Here is a 16651-nt window from a genome sequence, read left to right as displayed (position 1 = left end):
ACAAAACTATAAGGCAAAGTGGGTAGAGCATCTTTCAACCATAAGGATGGTTGCTGCATACCCAGGAATGCTTAAACTTGGTGGGTGAGGGGGAATGCATATGGGTGTTCACTGGAGCCAACCTGTTTCCTTATGCCCTCCCCCAAAATGGTCACTGGGTAGCAACAGGAGGCGGAATTCTACTTCACTCTCTTTTGTGCTTGCCCTAGCACAATTTCTACGTGTATTCTGGGTAAGTGGAGAAAGGAGAAGGAGGTGCCAGAGGCATGCCTGCTTCCAAACAGGACCCCAACAGGTGACCATTCCCTTGACAGTCCAATCAACAACCTTTACCCCTCACACCAGAAAATGGGAAGGGGCATCATAGTGATATCCACAGTATCCCCTATCGGAGTGTACATGCACAATTTAGTTTCAAATGGGATACACATAATAGAATATACTCATTGCTGAATGTATCTGGAATTATCCTGCAGGGACTCGATCAAATACCCTGTTCTTAACTATGTTAGGTTCCCCCACGTTTTTCTTTTTTCTTTCTTTCTTTAAAAACAAACAAACAAAAAAAAACTCTATGGATTTTTAATCCCCGTTAAGAAATTTAATAGAGTATTCCTTTTCCTACTGCTTCCATCCTTATCTTTTTGACAAACTTTTTTTTCTTTATTGCTTATACAAGTGAACGTGGCTTTACAATGTTTATGTCTTTGTGATGAAGATCTTCAAAGATGCAATTAATCTCATCAGCATTGTTCTAGATACAGTGTTATCTTTAATTTGTGGTCAGTTTGCTGGATGGCTTTCTGTCTATGCTTCACCAGAGAAAAATACTGAATTTTCATCAATTAATAGTACTGGACAGAGGAAGAGTTAGCTTCCTAACAGATAGCGGGCTATGAGAGATGTTTGGAATCAGGCAGGAATTCCAAACCACATTACAGTATATTAATTTTAGGGAAGGCCAAATTGTTGCCTGAAACTAGGACCTTGAGGATGTCCCTTTAAGGGGGAAAAAATAATCTACAAATGGGAAAACTTTTACATCAATTTTTTAGCCCTAAAAAACATGGCAATGCCTCATCAACACTAAGAAAACCTGTCAATATAAAGGAAAATAAGTTATAAAATGAGATACCTGTGAATACGAATTGATAATGTGATTCTGAATTTCATCCATTGTGTCTGTCCCATAAGACACAGTACCCAGATGGAGGCGCTTAAATATCATCTCATTCTGGGTAAGTGTTCCTGTAATAAAAATATCAGAGTGATCAGAAAAAAGACAGAACTATGTAAGAGATTAGTTTGTACTATTTTGTTCCTTTGGGGGTGGAGTGCAACAGATTATGAAGGAGTATCCCAAGAGCCCTGAGGACTTTCCCATTTTGTTATTTTACAGAAATCAGTAAGCCACTGACAGCTACTGTACTTGCTGACAAGGGGAACTGGAAAAGATCCCTCTGAAGCACATCAAGGCTATTACTTAATGGCCAAAAGGGTTATTGCTGAGCGAAGCAAGCTGAGGGTCAGAGTAAGCTATCACTCTTTATCCCCAACTATTTGCACTGACTGCAGGAGACTACTACTGGGACTAGAAATAAAGCTCAGGTATGTCACAAAACAGCAGAGAGCACCATCAAAACGCCACAAAACAAGCCAAGTTAGCCCTTTTTTGGGTAAATGAGTCACGAGGAATTACAATCAGTTCAGTTAATTTAAGAAATTTAGTGCAGAAAAAGCAGGGTTACTCATCCTGGAGGAGTCACCATATCAAACTTCAATTTGGAAGCAACACAACTGGATATTTGCCCCCACTGGACTGACAGAAATTATCTAGACCTGTGTCAAGCAGTGACATTTTCATCTCAAATGAAAGTGAAAGGTAGTCTTCAATATAATTTTTTTTTAAAAAAGTAAAAAGCAAAGGGGAAAGAACTAGGATGTGTGCTCAAAGGAGCTACTGCTGGGAAATAAATGGGGAATTATTCCACAATGAGTATTCTCAGTTTGTTTCCTTCTTACTTTCTCCCTCCATATAACAGTGTAGATTTACCAAAGTTGTTGCATGTTTACGTTGCTGATGCTTTTGCCTTGGGTCTACAATGATGTAGGGTAGAGGGCAAAAAAAAAAAAAAAAATTCAATGCCAATATGTTAAAATGGGGGGGGGGAGCTATTGGAGGGAAGGCTAATTTTTACAAGATTGCATGGTTGTATTTAGAAATCAGCCTTAATGTTAAAAGTACTATAGCACTGTAGTGCCTAGAGAAGCATACAGAGATGCCTCATAAGAACTTTTCTAAAATTAAGAAGGGGTATAATGTCATGGTGTGGGGAAGGACTAATAATTTTCCAATGACCCAGAGAAATGGCCAGGAGAAATCCAACTATGTTGAGAAAGCAGTGAGACAAAACAGTCCACAAACTGGGAAAGATAGTGGTTTTTGGTGAAAGTCACCCAGTTGTGGAACTCCTGACCACAGAAAGTCAGGATGAATTCATGTCTTATCTCTTTGTAGAGCACAATGTCAAAGGCATATTTAAACAGGGCTTTATCTATAGAGGCAGCAGAATGCTAACTGCTGAGCTTTCCTTCTTCTATAGATACTGTACTGCCTTCCAAAAAAGACCCATATATTAAAACTTCAAGAGAGAAACAGAGAAGATGGCCCTACCAGGAAAACATAGAAACCTTGGATATCTTGTATATGGCATCTAGATAACATTATGACTAGTGCTTTGAAAACACAAGTATATGTATGGGGAAAAAAATCACAGTGGAGTGCCTAAAAATTAGTCATTCCAGAGCAATTGCAGTACTCCAGTATCTTTCTAGTTCTAAATACCTTCATGGTAACAACATATTGCCATAACTTAAACGTACTTAAAATGGATTATGCTTAGAGATCTAGTTTTTAATATTATATTTTCTGTGACAATCTGAGCCACAAAAAAAAAGAAAAGAAAAAAAAAGAACAGAAAAGATTGTCCAGTTAAAAAGTCTATGTATAAATAACACAGATAGACATACAATCTTGAGGTATCTGCATCTTTAAAGGTCAATTGCAACACTTTGCATTTGGTCAAAGGGTAAAAAAAAAAAAAAAAAGGGATGTGTGTCAAACATGCTTCTTACTACATATTTCTAACACTATTCCATGATATGTATGAAGAAAGACTTTCTGGCAAATAGAATCAAAGTTGTCTAGAATAGGTCACTGGAAATTAACACTTTTTCCGAATTTGACGAATTTAGCCTGTAACCGGAGTAAGCCTGGAATTTCAGAATCAACATAAATTGTATGTTTTCAGAGACCACTTTACATCTGTAAGGAACTATAGGGTGTCAGTCATGGAGTGACACTTTATGTTCACCACTGACATCCTTGATTTTTAGAAAGCTCTAATTGAAGCGTGGGTGGTTCAGGGTTCCATGATGAAGCATAACAGGGGAGAGAGATCATCATGGGCTAGCTTCTTCTGTTAAGCTCATAGAAAGATCATATATCATCTGTTATCTAAGCCTTACTGAAAGTGAATAAAATAAACTACATTTTGAAAATATAGTCAGCCAAACTGGAATTAATCCAGTGTGCAGATATTCCCATTACATTCTCTTTTGCTCCTTGTGAGCATTTAAAGAGAGGCCCTAAGTTTCCTCTCTTATGAGGCTTGAAATATAAAAATATTTGTGTGTTAAAAGGTTAAGAATAATGCTTCTGAGGTTTATTTTAAAATCATTTTTGTGTATGATGGTAGATAACTAAAAATCCACAAATAATTTAAAAATACAGCAAGGAATGCTTCACACTAAGATTTATTCCTATTTGTAAATGCTTATTTTTGATATCCTGTCTTTGTCCCAGTATGACAGTGCAACACAGCAAGTCATAGGAAGAGAGCAAGTTAAAAGCATCAGACACACTATAATTAGTGTTTAGAAACTAGAACTTGTTTAGACAGTTAACATCCAGTTTATGCATCTGATATAGGGTACTTCCATTAGTGCTCTTCAGAGATATAGTCATGCTGTCACAGTCATAAATCTTCCTTCCCACTTATACACTGCAAGTCTACCACTCCTCTTGCCCGGTAATATATGAAAAATGAAATTTTATCTCAATTTTTGGGTACTTGTATAGTATAGTAACAATTAGATCATCATTCACTAAGATATTAAGAACATACACATTACATGCTGGGTATAGATTCCAAATAAATTGTAATTTTCTCTCAAAATTAACCAGAAAGGCACTCAGGCTCCCTTTTGCTTAAATATTACCCAGAACGATTGCATATATACAGTAAAGTTAAAGAAGAAAAAAATTTTAAAGGGTTATTTATGTGGAACGTGTCGATTTTTCACAGAATTTAGATACAATTAGTCAAAATTTATATGAGAAATAGAACATTTCCAGGTGTAGCTAGAAAGCAGCACACAGAGAATGAAAACCTGAGGTAACCATTAAAAAAATAATTTGTAACTCACTTATCTGGTTGTCATATACAAACTGGTTTGCAAGGAAACTCAGTGACTTTAAGGCAAGTAAAGAGAATTTTTTTTTTTGCTCTCACGCTTTATAGGCAACATTTTATTAAATAAAAATACTTATTTTATGTTTTCCCTTCAAAACATTCACAGTTACCAAGAGATCATCTTTTTTTGGTAACTTTATTGAATTTCAGAATTTATGCAATCATCTTATGCTTCAAGATATGAAAACTCCATTCTCTGACTTGCGTGTGGTGACTAAGCATGTGGGACTAAGATATTAGTTTCTGAAGAATTTAAATCTTCATTTTAAAAAGCTAACTTTCTTGATTTAATGGCTATAAAGATAAACTTCCAACAGTTAACTGATGCAGTGTTATCTTCCTGAATCTGTAGACAGACAATGCCAGTATCTTTCCAGTGCCCACATTGCTATGAGCAGCAGAGTATGCAGGCACTGGAATTAATTATAGTGGCAGGAGTGTTCCTCCATATTCCTTTCCCCCTGTCCCAGCCACCCATACCTTTCTCAGAAAACAAGATGGGAGGGAAGGGTAGATAAACAGAAACCTCTTGCCTTCCCCTTCCTCTCAGCAAGCAGAAGGCTTGTGGAGTAGAGCTCTGTACATCCTCTTACCTTGCAGCAATCAGCAGATGTGGTAGGTGGAGGGAAGGATGAAAGAGGTGAACTGAGTCCTAACACATAGAAGGATCAACAGTCCTGAGTCAATATTTGCACCTCTCACACTACTCATAGAAGGACTGCCATCTTCCCTTTTCTTTGATCATAATAGGAAAAACAATTTTTGGCAGATTACTTTTAGGTATCTTATATAAATTTTTAGTCTCTGTTCAGAAGTCTAATCCAGATGGAAGAGAATAAAAAGATGAAGAAATGATAGAGCTGCATGGATCTAATTTTACTGTGTCTGCTCCCAAGATCTAATATTTATGGCTCCACACTCAACTGTGGATTGTTGCAAATTCTAGCCATTGTGAAGAAAAACAGAAGAGAGTTTTTCGACTTTTCAAAAGAGAAAAACTTTGTTTTTTGTCTTCCAAAAGAACTTCAGACACCTTCCTGTAAAGCACAGTTGACCACCTGAAGCTGAAAATAAGCCAAAAGTCCATCCCTTGTCAACATTACAAATTTGTTTCTAAGTTCTCCTGGTTGAATGATCACAGCACTGAACTGGGCAAAAAATATCTTGCTAGTCTCCTCAGAATATGATGCTAGTTAGTCATGTCATACTATTTCCTCAGCAGTAGTTCTCCAATAGTTATATTTTAGGCTTTAGTCTTCTAGCAGTAGATTAATAAGTCTTGCCAGACCTTTAGCTGTACACCTCTATGAACATTTTAAATATCTGTAGTTTGTGCTTCGAACAGAGTTAGTTCAGTGTTGTCAGGTCTTCTTTCTATTCTGTCCCGCACGATGGATAATGGAGAAAACAGTGAAGATAAATTTACTGATAAGTTTAGTTTTAACAGCATTCTTTTACAAATGTGGTTTTATCTGATTTTCAGAATTTCCTTGGGGTGACTTGGTTAATCTCCACTTATTTCACAATTTTAAAAAATAGAACTTGGCTAAGAATTGCTAATTTGAAAAGCTTGCAAACACAAGAGGAAATGCGAAGCTCTTTTCAAAGATATCCAAAGAGCATGGCAGCCATCATATGACCCACCATCAAAGTATATTCTTAACTTTGTTTTTGAATACAGTTACCACATAAGGAAAATATCTTGACAAAAAGTTAGTGTGTGATTCCTACAGAAAAATTTAGTATACTCTTTTTTGAAGCAAAGAGTTTTTGACTCCAATTGTATCATTAAACACAGAGCAAAGCAGGCAAAGAGCAAATTAATTTCTAAGGAAAAAGTCCTGCAGGCATCATTCTCTGGGTGGCAACAGATGTGATTCACAACAGAGCAGTGGAGAATTTTAAGAAGCAGATGCAGAGCTTTCTGATCAAATATTACTAGGTTGTAAGTTGGCCTAATACCAACATTCTAAAAGGCCACAATAAAACAACAAGTAAGTACTTGCAATATATAAGCATTAATAACTTTGCCGTGAGTTACAAAAGCATATAACCTTTCATACAATATCTGTACTTTGCTTGAAAGATATACTCATTTAAAAGATAAAGGGCCAGATCCTTAAGCTGCTGTAAATCTGCATAGCTCTTTGGAAGGTCCAGCTGACTATCTGGCCCAATATTTTCAATGGTGAATTTTTGTCAGCAGTAGATATACAAAGACAAACATTCTAAGAAGAAAACTGGGAAAAAAATATTGCCCCCTCATTGGAGGGGAAGAGAAATAATAGAAAAAGCAAATAGGAAGCATTTATATGCAATACCTCCTCCCCTCTTCCCTGTACACCTTTCATAAAAAACTATGTATGGCCTAACTCAGGGGAAAAAGAAAGGCACATGTGATGTAGTCAGATAATAGCCACTGAAAGGGGTATGTCTATTCTTTCCTGTGGAGCGAAGTCCGTGTTAATAACACGGTTTTGTTACTAGTGCTCAGAACAGTATTAACTAACTCCTCTGTTCTCTTTTAGTCCCATCAGTGGGATCACACACGAATGGAAGCAGCAGAATAGCTAATGCTAGTATGCACATTCTTTGGTGATATTTTCCCTTCTGGTGGGGTGGGGGCAGGGGCACACAAAGAAAACACACGAAAGAAGTGCCCCTCTGTCAGTCTGACTGGGGATCCATTGAGTTGGGGCTGAGGTTTACTGTAGAATCACAACTGCTAAAGATTCTCCAGCTTTCTCAGCTACTTCTCTCCCTGCCCTCTGTTCATGCTGCATCCTTGCTGGTCCTGTGGCTTGTATGGGGAGCATGTGTCCTGAGAAGGAGGTATTTAATCTCATGGGATTGTTTTTGTAATTATTTGGTTTTCTGTATATTTTTATACTGACCAAATGCATGGGGGGGAAGGAAGGCATTGCAAATAATTCTCTCAAAAGATTCATTTTCAAACAGATGATTGCTGAAACAATACTTTACTAATATTAAAGTACATCATACCACATTTACAGGAGACAAAATAAGAAATCCACACTAATACATTGGCCTCTAGCAAAGGGCTTGCCCAGAAAATTATGAATCTCATTACTCTATGCATCTGTTCAACCGTTATGTGTTAAGTATCTCATTTGATCCAAAAATTCCCTGAAATGTTAATTACAGAACTCAAATGCAAGTCTATGCATTAATAAATAACTATGGTAGGAAGACTGTTTGTGTTTGTTATAATTGAATACTTTGGCTGTCATCACGAATGGCAGACAGCTTGCAGTTTTGCACTCCGAATGTCAGAAACGTTCAATAAATATAGCCAAATATCTTTGTTTTTCCCTTGTGATTAGGATCTTCTTGTACCCTGGAGAGGATAAAATATCATGCTCAGCTGCCCTTGGAAAACACTGGAAACAGTATTTCCCCCCCCCCCCCCCCATAATGGATGACGCCTTTCTGTCAAACTTATGTGTGATTCAAGTCCAAACAACATGGCATTTTGGGTAATGGATGCTATAATTAAAATGTGAGTCCTAAAAAACCTGTTGTTTTAGTGGGTGTTCTTAGTAATGGCTTTGTTCTACATGAAGATAAAAACTCCCTAACAAAGGAATTAATGTATTGCTTTAATAGGCTGCACCCTGAGTTAAGTTTTAAAATTTATGAGTTCTCTGCAGCATTGTTCTTTAAACAATGGCATTGTCAAATGCAACCAGTGAGAAGATTAAAGTTCTCCCAGCAGATTAAGTACAAATTATCTGTCCTCCTGTTTCAGCATCATTTGTTCATTTATCACATAAGGTCTAGTATTTCTGGTCAGTGTCAATATGCTCTGCATCCTTGCAGTTAACAGATGTCTTCTCTTGTCGAATGAATTACTTTATGTTTCACGCACTGGTGGCCGCAGATGTGTCACTATAGCAACATCATTAATTTCAGATCTTACCGGAAACATGCACTCCAATCAAACCTAATTATACCACATTGCTTTCTTGTCCCACAATAAGGAAACTATAATGCAATTATTGGGATACTTCATTTTCTATTCTACTGTGGCAAATGAGAGAGCCACTGTGATGGACGCTTCTTGTCAAAAAGCTTATTGATGAAGCACAAACCCAATTTACAATCATACAAAGGACTACCTTGCAATTATGTTAGTAAGGTAATGCTCCTTAGACTGAACAACTAATTCTTAATTATTCCAAGTAAAGCTTGGACCAAAGTATACGATTTGTGCAAGCTGTTTTCTGCATTCTCTTTTCATTTTCAATATTGAGAAACCTGAGGTCTTTGACTGTATAGAAATAGGACCACCCCTTTAGATCTGCTTTTATAAGATCAGCCACCAGGGTGGGCTATAAGAATTGCTGAGCCTTTTTCTTACCTTAAACATCCAAACCTCAAGGGGGAAGTTAAAAGTGAGAGTTATTTAACGAATAAAAATTACTAATAATGTTTGTTAAAATGAAAATACCAATTGTTGTAAACAGCTATTTTGAACTATTTATAATCATACAAAGGGTATCTCAAGGCAGTTATATACAGATTCTATTCATTCTCTCAATGATATGCTTATGTCTGTGATAAATCTTAGACTGAGACACCAAATATCGGATTTAGTTAAGCAAGTAATATGAAAAGAGGATAAATCTGGGTTCAGGTCCCTCACCAGTACCCTCCAGGCATTGACAGTTGTGTCTATGCATCTTTTACACAGATCAATTTAGCCAAACAAACAATTTGACTTTTTTAGTTCCTTATAACATTGCTATTTTATAACCTTTTAAGTCATGAAATTACAACTTTTATCCTTCTGTCAAAACTTTGAAGATAGAGTATGGATAAGCCCTTGATTTGACAGCTAGCTATCTTCCAAACTATGTCTTAAAGTATTCCACTAATACCTTTAGATATGTGTCTCTTTAGCCATAAGTACACTCCGGTATTAAATGTGTACAGTGAAAGATTGGCATACAACTGGCCTCTTTTTTTAAAATAAATCAAGCTAGTATGATTGCAATTTGTATGATGTGGTGTGGCGTAAGTAAAATCATTCAGATGCAAAATGTAATTTTTTGTTTTTGTTTTTTTAAGTGACCCATTCAAATGTGTGCTTTTCACTTTCTTTACTGGATTTAATAAAATAACATAGTATTTTACAGCTGTAAACCTAAAATTCCATGTGACAAAGTATTTATACAAACATTTCAAGAATAACCTTTATGATTCATTATTATGTTGTACTGTGTTGATCTGCTAAGTGTTTTTGATTGGTTACTATCTTACTGGATCTTCAACTGAAGATATCAAATGGTAGCTTTTTTTTTTTTTTTTTGGCAGAAGAAGAAGAAAAAAAAATTGTAGCTTTCAAGCAGAGTAGGTCCAGAGCCAGATCTGAAGAAGAGCTCTGTGCAGTCTGAAATTTTGCCTCTTCCAGCAACAGAAGTTGGTCCAATAAAGGTTTGTCTTTCTCATATCCTGGGACCAACATGGCTACAACACTGCAAGCCTTTTTGTCTATTACAGTTTGGAAAGCTATTTTCATATTTAAAAACATATTCTAATTCATCTGGTCAGAATAAATGTGTATATTTTAGTAGGTTGATTGATTCAATCCCAGAGAACTATGAAATGAGTAAATGAAACCAATGAAATAATGCTTTTTACAATATCCAACAACCACCACAATAACTAACACACAGCTAAGATCTATGTAACAGTAGGTTCCTCAAATTTTTGCAAAGACTGTGGGGATATACTATGTAAACATGTTTAACTTTTAATAGCTAACAGAATATGGTTTAGTGAGGCTCACATTTAGGATTCTGTGGCCTATGAAGGGGGCTAGAGGGCAACAGAATATATACTAAGAACACAACGCTGGCCCAAATTTACACTTTACATACTTGTCCTTCCAAGCTGTTCTGCTAAGGGCTAGTATGGATGGTTCTGTTAATTTTCCCAATATGTCAAATCAAACACAATAAGGAAGAGCAGTTTGGAATATGAAAACGGAGCTTCACAGCCCAATAGTGGCTCAAGAAGAAATTGATAAACTGGTGTTAGGAAAATGGAGAATCAGAATTAACAACAGATGACCATGACTTTTACTCTCCCTAAGAAACTGCTGTTTTGGAGGATGATCTTTATGACTAGTTGTTTTGGCAAAAACTTGCTCTCTTACAAACCAGTCCTAACTTTGAGTCTTAAAATATTTTCAAGGGAATGAGGTTCCAAGGGCGCACACAGACGAAAATGGCAGTATAAAGGCTAAAATGGCATATAGCAACTTTTGGAGTAACTCACATGGGTAATTCATGCCATAATTCTACAAACACTAGCAAGTATAGTTTACTATACTAAGTGGTCTCATTGAAATCAAGAGAACTATTCATGGAAATAAATTGTGTGTGTGGTAATAAGGACTTGAAGAATCAGGTCCATAGGCCCTGATCTACGAAAACATGTAAACACGTGCTTAACGTTTAACTTTAAAAAAAAGAATCAGTGGCTGTTTATCCTGTTACTACACAAGGAAATAAATAAAGGTCATATATGGAAAAAAAGATTCTTAAATATAAAAAAAAAATCAGATGAAAACTGTAGCCACAGGTACCTGTTTTATCCGTTAGTAAATATACTAAACGCCCCAACTCCTCTGGTATGGTGCTGGTTCGTACAACAGTTCCAGGAATATTGTCATCCTTCATAATCATCCACCCATAGGCTGCTTTGCCCATGTCCAAATTCACACGTAAACTGCAAAGAAGAGTATATCACTCAGTGTAAACTCAAGACAATATCTTAAAAAGATGACAATTATAACCATAAAAAGTTATAATTGAAAATTGAACTAAAAGCTGCTTTTATCATAACATATCAGCAAAATCTTGAAAAATGACTTTTATTTGAACTACATATTGAGATTATAAACTCTTTACAGTAGGAACAGTCTTTTTGTTCTGTGTGTTCTGTGTGGTTATCCTTAACATAAGGGGCCCTACACCATGTCTGGGGTGCGAGGTACTAGCACAATGAAAATATATATTAATAGGTCTGCTTGGCCTTTCGAAGAACTATAAAAAAAATTGCAAGTGTGCACAAAGGTTAGAGAGATAATTTAGTTACCGTATTGAAAATATTAATTAAAATGTAACGATGCATAATTCAGCGCAATTCTATAAATTTTGTAGACAATTTCAAAGGGAGACTTCCATCATTTGTTGATTATAAAAGCTATTTTCACTTTGTGATATGGAGACACATATAAGTTAGCACGGTAAATGTTCCATCAACACAATCAAGCTTTCACTTCAGAATACAAGATTATGAGCAGTATCCCAATCTTAAAACCAATGAATTTCACATCCTTTCCCATACAAGTCAGCCAATCAGAGTTGATTTCAGTCCCATTTCTCTTGCTGAAGATCAAATTATGACTTCATTTAAGACTGTCTAATACAGTTCTATCTGTTTAAAAGTGCTGCTGGGGACAGAATACCAGCAATTTCTTTAAGATTCCCAACAGGCCATCTTTAGCAATACCAAGATGGCAGAAGTACTAAAACCTTTCAAATGCTTTCCATCTGTACCCTTGCCATCACTGTGTAATGGATACGAATGTTGTTCATGCACAAGCGACTGAGACTCACCTAAGGGGATAGTAATTCACAGATAGCTACATGCCATGTAGACAACAGATATGCTTAATCAGAGTTGTATGATATTTAGCATTTTCAATACACTTATTTTCATAGTGAAATAAATGTTCATCTGCTACTCCTTTTGTAATTTGCTCAGCAAAAGACTCCGTAAGGCTCAGGCCAAAAGGAAAGACAGGTTTTTCTGGACACAGGGTTTTTTTCTCTCAAAAATAATTCTCTGCTATCTCCTTAGTTCCTTCCTTGACAATTCTGTATAATCTTGATCATAGGTGCCAACTTTTCCCGGCACCGGTGGGTGCTCGACCCCCGCCGACCCCGACTCCACCCCTGTCCCGGCCACATTCCAACCCCTTCCCCAAAGTCCCCACCCCAACTCCGCCCCCTCCCTGCCCCTATTGGACTCCTTTCCCAAATCCCTGCCCCGGCCCTGCCTCTTCCCCAAGCATGCTGTGTTCTCCTGCCCCCCCCCCCACAATGCTTGCTGCCACAAAACAGCTGTTTTGCGGCGGCAAGCACTGGGAGCTAGGGGAAGTGGGGACGCGGCGAGCTCATGGGAGGAGGCGAGCTAGGACGGGGGAACGGGGTGGGCACCCACCGATTTTTCCCGGTGGGTGCTCCAGCCCCATAGCACCCACGGAGTCGGCACCTATCATCTTGTTCATCTGGAGGGCTTCCACTTGGAGATTTATCCAGAATAGCTGGAACAATAACTTCCAGCTTCTTTAAGCCACAATAAAATGGATTAAACAAGTAGGACAGGCAACAGAATAGGGGACTAATAGAATTTTCTTTTTTAAGAAACAATTATCGGTTCATTAGAAGTACTGCTATTTGTTTATTTTTATTTTGTATAGTGTCTCCCAATCCCAGATCTTTTTTCTGATGCTTGGCATTGTCTCTATGTGTGGCCATCACCTAGCACATTGTTGATACTACCAAAATACTAATCATGATAAAAGCATTGTACAATTGTTTTCAATAATAATTCTTCTACTTGATTTTTCATGGCAAGAGAGGGTACGAGTACCCACGAATGAAGAGTCGAATTAGATACAGATGTTTGTGTGAGAGAGATGTTCTGCTTGGTGCTGTACAGACTCCATATGTTTGGTACTTTTAATCTTTCCTTTAAAACACTTTTATGCAGTAAGAGAATCTTGATTATATGACAAAAATTATCTTAAATTCAAACAGTTCAAAAATAGTTGAAAGGTGACAAAAGCCCACAGGGAAGCATAAAAACAGTGACCTTAACAGAGGGCTAGATGCTGGAGGGACATGGAAAATTACAACAAGGGTCACTGCTTCAAGCAACAAGAGGGAAATCAACTGGGGAATATGCTCAGCATCTTAGCTGTCTCTACACAAATGCTAGGAGTATAGTGAACAAACAGGAAGAACTAGTACATAAGCTAAATCACGACTGGTGTCACAGAGATTAGATAGGATCAGTCTCATGACTGGAATATTTATATAGGGGGGTACTATATAAGGAAGAACAGGCAGGTTTAAAATACACATGTTGCATTGTTCAGAGGTCCAGAAGTTGGTGAGAAGCAGACCAGCTGAAAGCCTCTGGGTTGAGATAAAAGGAGTAAAAAAGGGGTGATGTCATGGTAGTCGTCTACTACAGACCACCAAATCAGGAGGAGATGGTGGATGAGGCATTTTTAGAACAAATAAAAAAAATCAAAACATAAAACCTGGTAGCAATGGGAGATTAACTACTTAGGACATCAGTTGGAAAAGTAATATGGCAAAATACAAAACTTCCAGTAGGTTCTTGGAACATATTGGAGTTTTGGTTCAAAAAGTGGAGGACGTAACCAGGGGGACAGGTTTCTTTGCAAAGCACAGCCAGGTGTTAAACCTGTGACCCTAGAGGGAGACTGTGATAAGAGGAAAGTATGTATTTGATTATGAAATGTAAGTGTCTTCCTTGAATCACACCCTCCATGTTTAAACTGAAAACTTTTAATCAGCCCCTCACTGCCTCCTCCGCAACTGCCTTCCACCACTTCCCAAGCATTTCCAGGAGAAGCCAATGGAAGCAATCTAAGAAGCTGCTGTCCCCCTCCCCTGCTGCAGTTCTTCCTTTGGCTTCTTGTTGCTTCACTGCCTGCTTCCCTTTCAGGAGCCAAAGGGACACAGAAAAGAGCTTGACCTTACCCTACAAAAGTGCCTAGTACAGGATAGCTCCCCTATTTCCGTCAACCACCTATGGGAAGAGCAGGACAGGGAAAAGTAGGAGAAGCTGAAATCCACCCTCCAGTTACAGCTCCCTGATTCTCTGCTACAGCCCCCGTATAGGTAAGAATGGCCTGGGGCTCCTTTAACTAGCAGCAGCTGGCAACAGTCCCCTAGGACTACCTAAGAATAAGCTAGAGCACAGTGTGCGCTATCCATTCCCCTTTCCCACTCCCACACCCCTTTGCACCAGGAACTGTGAGGGGGGTGGCATAAAAACAGGCTATGTTGGCTGAAATGCCAGAGGAATTCCCAGCAGGAAGCTTCAGGTGGTTTCTACTTCCTTTGCACCACCTGAGTGGAACAGGGAAAGTGAACAAAGCAGAGAATCTGCCTTCAAGTATTAACTGAGGACCCTTTCCCTTTCTTAAATAATATATTTGGCCCTGAGCTTGAAAAATCTGGACACTACTGATGCAGAGGTTCTATAGAGCCAGAGGGACAAGCATAGATATACATGGCTTTCCAGGAGCCTAAGATGCTGTGCAACCATTGCCTGGCATTTATAAAGACAAGCAGGGCCACAGCATATTCTTTCAGAAGTTGCTTGAGAGGCATCTCTGAAAAAGGACGGGGAACAAATTGGTATGTACTTAATTGTTTTAATTTATGCAGTCATTCTTCCGCTTTAAGCACTCCTTGACATATTTTAAAAATACAATTATAAAAACATACTACTCCAGTAACCCCCTTTATCTGACATTTAACATATACAATCCAACTGCTCAAATAACCTTCAGGTTCTTTAAAATTTTGCACCAGAATCCTCCCAATCGCTCACAGCTAGGAAAAACAAACAGGAATTCCAGCATGTCCTAAGATCACCAAACGTGAACTATTTTGGAATACAGAAGGCAGGGAAGTGAACTGGATAGCTTATCCTTACTTAATGATCTCTAGCACACTCTGATTTGAGCTAATTCTCTGGCCCAAGCAAATGGGATGGATGATTCTCAAAGAAGATAGGAAACAGGTTCTGTGTTTGTACAGTGCCTAGCACAAGATCCTGGTCAATTACTAAGGCTTCTAGGTGCTGTTGAAATACAAACAATTGATACTGCTACCACTACTAAGCTCTTTTCACACAGAGGCAGTGTACTCCATTAGAAAATAATGTCTGTGGTTTCAGTTGATTCCCCTTGGTGAAACTTACTTCAAGGATCAGAGAGGAAAAAGGCTTGGATTCCTGTATGGCAACTGAGTGAAAAGGGAAAAGGCAACTGATTTAACTTCCTTCAGTGTTTCCTGCAAGCACTGAAATAAAGAAGTCTTGCCTCTTACAGAAAAAAATTAAACCCTTACTTTCAACCTCTTGAGAAAGACACAAACTTCTTGTTTAGGTGAGAGTGAACAGTAATCTGATGAAGTGAGCTGTAGCTCACGAAAGCTTATGTTCAAATAAATTTGTTAGTCTCTAAGGTGCCACAAGTACTCCTTTTCTTTTTGCGAATACAGACTAACACGGCTGCTACTCTAAAACCAGTAATAGATCTTACATCCCTAACTATATATGGTTATATATCAGCGGTGGCCAAATTTACTGACCCTCCAAGCTGCATACGACAATCTTCAGAAGTTCGAGAGCCGGGGCACACCTGCTGGGGTAGAAGCCCTTACCCCACCACCCTGCTGCAAGGCAGAGGTCCCGAGCACCCCCCACCCCCAAGTCTCGTAAATGGAGAATGGAGGGGCAGGGGCTCCTCAAGCCACATTTTAACTGTAAAAGAGCTGCATGTGGCTTGCGAGCCACGGTTTGGCCACCACCCCTGTTGTATACGCAGTAGGAAGTGATGAAATATCATCACGGAATGTCAAGGTGGTCTCAGATCTCCTTTTTATGGGTTTCTTGGATATGCTCAAGGAAAAATAAGTTTATCCCAGAGAAGATGTAGTGAGCTGAGAAAGCCTAGTAGTTAATCATCCTCAAAGAAAAAAGTCAACTGAGACTTCCTTCCTAACATGACCCATGGTTTTGACTTGTTGGCTAAGAGATCATTGGTTTTCAGAATTACACAGGTTGATATGTTTCAGAGTAACAGCCGTGTTAGTCTGTATTCGCAAAAAGAAAAGGAGTACTTGTGGCACCTTAGAGACTAACCAATTTATTTGAGCATAAGCTTTCGTGAGCTACAGCTTCAAGATGAAGTGAGCTGTAGCTCACGAAAGCTTATGCTCAAATAAATTGGTTAGTCTCTAAGGTGCCACAAG

At 38.2% G+C, this 16651-nt stretch overlaps 1 protein-coding gene across 5 annotated transcripts in view; it reads right to left on the bottom strand.

Moving 5' to 3' along the window:
• ATP9B (ATPase phospholipid transporting 9B (putative)) overlaps positions 1 to 16651 on the bottom strand; it is a 295180-nt gene that overhangs the window by 51128 nt on the left and 227401 nt on the right. For all 5 annotated transcript variants that reach the window (XM_084621950.1, XM_084621952.1, XM_084621951.1 and 2 more), the window contains 2 exons: positions 11149 to 11291; positions 1136 to 1248 (listed from right to left, as the gene is read on the bottom strand). In XM_084621950.1, the coding sequence (XP_084478076.1) occupies positions 1136 to 1248; positions 11149 to 11291 (256 nt within the window). The remainder of the gene's footprint in view (positions 1 to 1135; positions 1249 to 11148; positions 11292 to 16651) is intronic.

This window comes from Lepidochelys olivacea (genome assembly GCF_965140295.1).
Source record: "Lepidochelys olivacea isolate rLepOli2 genome assembly, chromosome: 2".
Classification (NCBI taxonomy): domain Eukaryota; kingdom Metazoa; phylum Chordata; order Testudines; family Cheloniidae; genus Lepidochelys; species Lepidochelys olivacea.
The sequence above is the reverse complement of the archived record's forward strand: the minus strand, read 5'-3'. Positions and strand labels throughout refer to the sequence as shown.